This window comes from Nanorana parkeri, unplaced genomic scaffold (genome assembly GCF_000935625.1).
Source record: "Nanorana parkeri isolate BGI_ZX_2015 unplaced genomic scaffold, ASM93562v1 scaffold74, whole genome shotgun sequence".
In the NCBI taxonomy this organism is placed as follows: domain Eukaryota; kingdom Metazoa; phylum Chordata; class Amphibia; order Anura; family Dicroglossidae; genus Nanorana; species Nanorana parkeri.
In genome coordinates this window covers 2,137,199-2,139,335 of record NW_017306342.1, presented here as the reverse complement: position 1 = coordinate 2,139,335, position 2,137 = coordinate 2,137,199, and the positions used below count along the sequence as shown (strand labels likewise).

The 2,137-nt window shown below is 41.8% G+C and overlaps 1 protein-coding gene across 1 annotated transcript in view; it reads left to right on the top strand.

Moving 5' to 3' along the window:
• Positions 1-1,281: 1,281 nt before the first annotated feature.
• The window catches only part of GATM (glycine amidinotransferase), a 21,019-nt gene continuing 20,163 nt past the window's right edge, over positions 1,282-2,137 (top strand). Inside the window, exon 1 of the mRNA XM_018576704.1 lies at positions 1,282-1,411. Coding sequence (XP_018432206.1) covers positions 1,343-1,411 — 69 coding nt within the window. The 5' untranslated portion in view covers positions 1,282-1,342. The remainder of the gene's footprint in view (positions 1,412-2,137) is intronic.

Here is a 2,137-nt window from a genome sequence, read left to right as displayed (position 1 = left end):
GAGATAAACCTTAAAATGCATTAAAGTACCTTAACTATCAACAAAATGTACACTATTTGTTTATCACTCAGCTATGGATCCTCAAATCATCTCTGAATTGGTGCTGACACTGTCCTTCCTTCTGGAGGGTGACTACTTTTGTTCCCCATGGTTCCTGTGTGTGTTGTAAAGTAGTCACAGCTCTAAGCTCACTCCCGTGATGGACTATAATCTCAATACAAATTAGTAGTCCTAAAAGGAGCAAACACTCACAAAAAGATGCTTGCAGTGCCATTACTTGTTAAAGCCAACCCAAATGCGGGTGGGCAAATGCGCATGTTTCCTGTTTGTTGACGCACATTGAAATGTACACAAACGTGCAGGAAACAAATGCGGAACGCATGTAGCAGATTTGGCTACATAAGCTACTTTCCTGTGTTTGTCACGCAAGTGGCACCCATTGAAATCAATTGGGATGCATGACACATGAGGGGAAAAATGCCTGCATACGTGCATCATTGCAATGCAGGTTCACAGAATGTGATGGTGTGAACAGGGGGTAAATCATCACCCAATCCAACAGTAAGCACCCGTGGTTGAAAGTACATTCGTAAAACACGCACCAAATGTCGAACGTGCTTGTGGTGCCATTACTAGTAATAGCACCAAAACACAGCTGAGATAACACGCTTTCTTCCTAGAAAAAAACTTGGAACGCATGTCACAAAATGTGCTACTTTACCCACATTTGGCACACGTTCGGCACCCATTTTAATCGAACGTGGGAAACAAAGCCCCGGGAACGCGCATCACCACAATGGACATCCCTGTTACGCCCATATGTGAATGGGGGCTAATTGTCTGATTCGGTGACTGTCATCTCTTACGTATGAGCAGCTTTACACCTGGATACAATTTATTTGAACACAGCATCTGGAAGCATGCTTAGTACTCGATGGCATGTGAAGGAAACATGACTTTCACAGTCACCTGTTGTTCTGTAATAACAGCTGCTGGGTACATATTCTGCAGCTGCACAGCGCTGTGGCCTTCCAGATGTTCCCATGCTTTATGTTTTTACACATTGATTCCCACTGTCTTTCTGCAGCTAAAAAAGGCAAAAAGGTGCTGCGGTTCTTGGAAGAGACACGTTCTAATCTGGGAATTTGTGACCTTTAGCTTTGACACTATCACCACCTGTTATCAGCAGCAGCCAATGGAGAGGGACGTGGAGTTCATATAAAGAGCTTTTACAGCCCTACCCTGCCCCAGACCACTTGGCTTGAGTTGGAATAGCTCAGGGCTTTTGAGCTGTCTTATTCATTCATTGAGAACATTCCTTCCCTTAGGTAGCCCAGGCACCATGCTGCGTGTAAGATGTGTGAGAGGAGGAAGCAGGGGAGCTGAAGCTGTCCACTACATAGGATCCATGGTCTGTATCCTTATAGTTCATACCTTAAATGCCATGACTGTACACATTGCATAATCCTGGCTCAGATGTACTGGTTACTGCAACTTATACAATATTAGATCATAGCTGGTATAGGTTTAGATGAAGTCATGTTGCTATGTGATAGCCGCATTATTGGTATAGTTTCTTGTTATAGGATCAGCATCCTTGAATTAAATTTAGCCTTGTGAACTGGCATATTATCTTTCATGCTGACATTACCAAGGCTGCAGTTAGTCCAATGTCTCTGTTATCAGATTTGTGCTGTTCTTTCCATATCCACACCTTCAGCTGAATTTAGCTCATTCATTCATCAAATCCATGCAACTGTTAAGTGAGCCTGGGAACAGTGGATCCTAATTTCTCTGCAGTATCATCAGTAGGCATTGCTCCAAGTCCCATCAATGGAGCATGGGAGTTTAAAATGGGGAGTTACAAATTATTTGTCACTTACATATGTTATATCCCTGTCTAGTGTGCAGTACTACACAGAGAACACTGCATAATACAGCTAATCCAGGATGACATGTTACTAAAATGATGCTTCAACAGTTTTTTTGTATTCTGGAACCTGAACTAAGGAGACTTTTACAAATCCACGATACCCCTGGCTTTTTTTTTACTACTGTGGCAGTTGAAAACATATGTGTGTGTGTGTAATATATATATATATATATATATATATATATATATAATTATGTGAAAAGA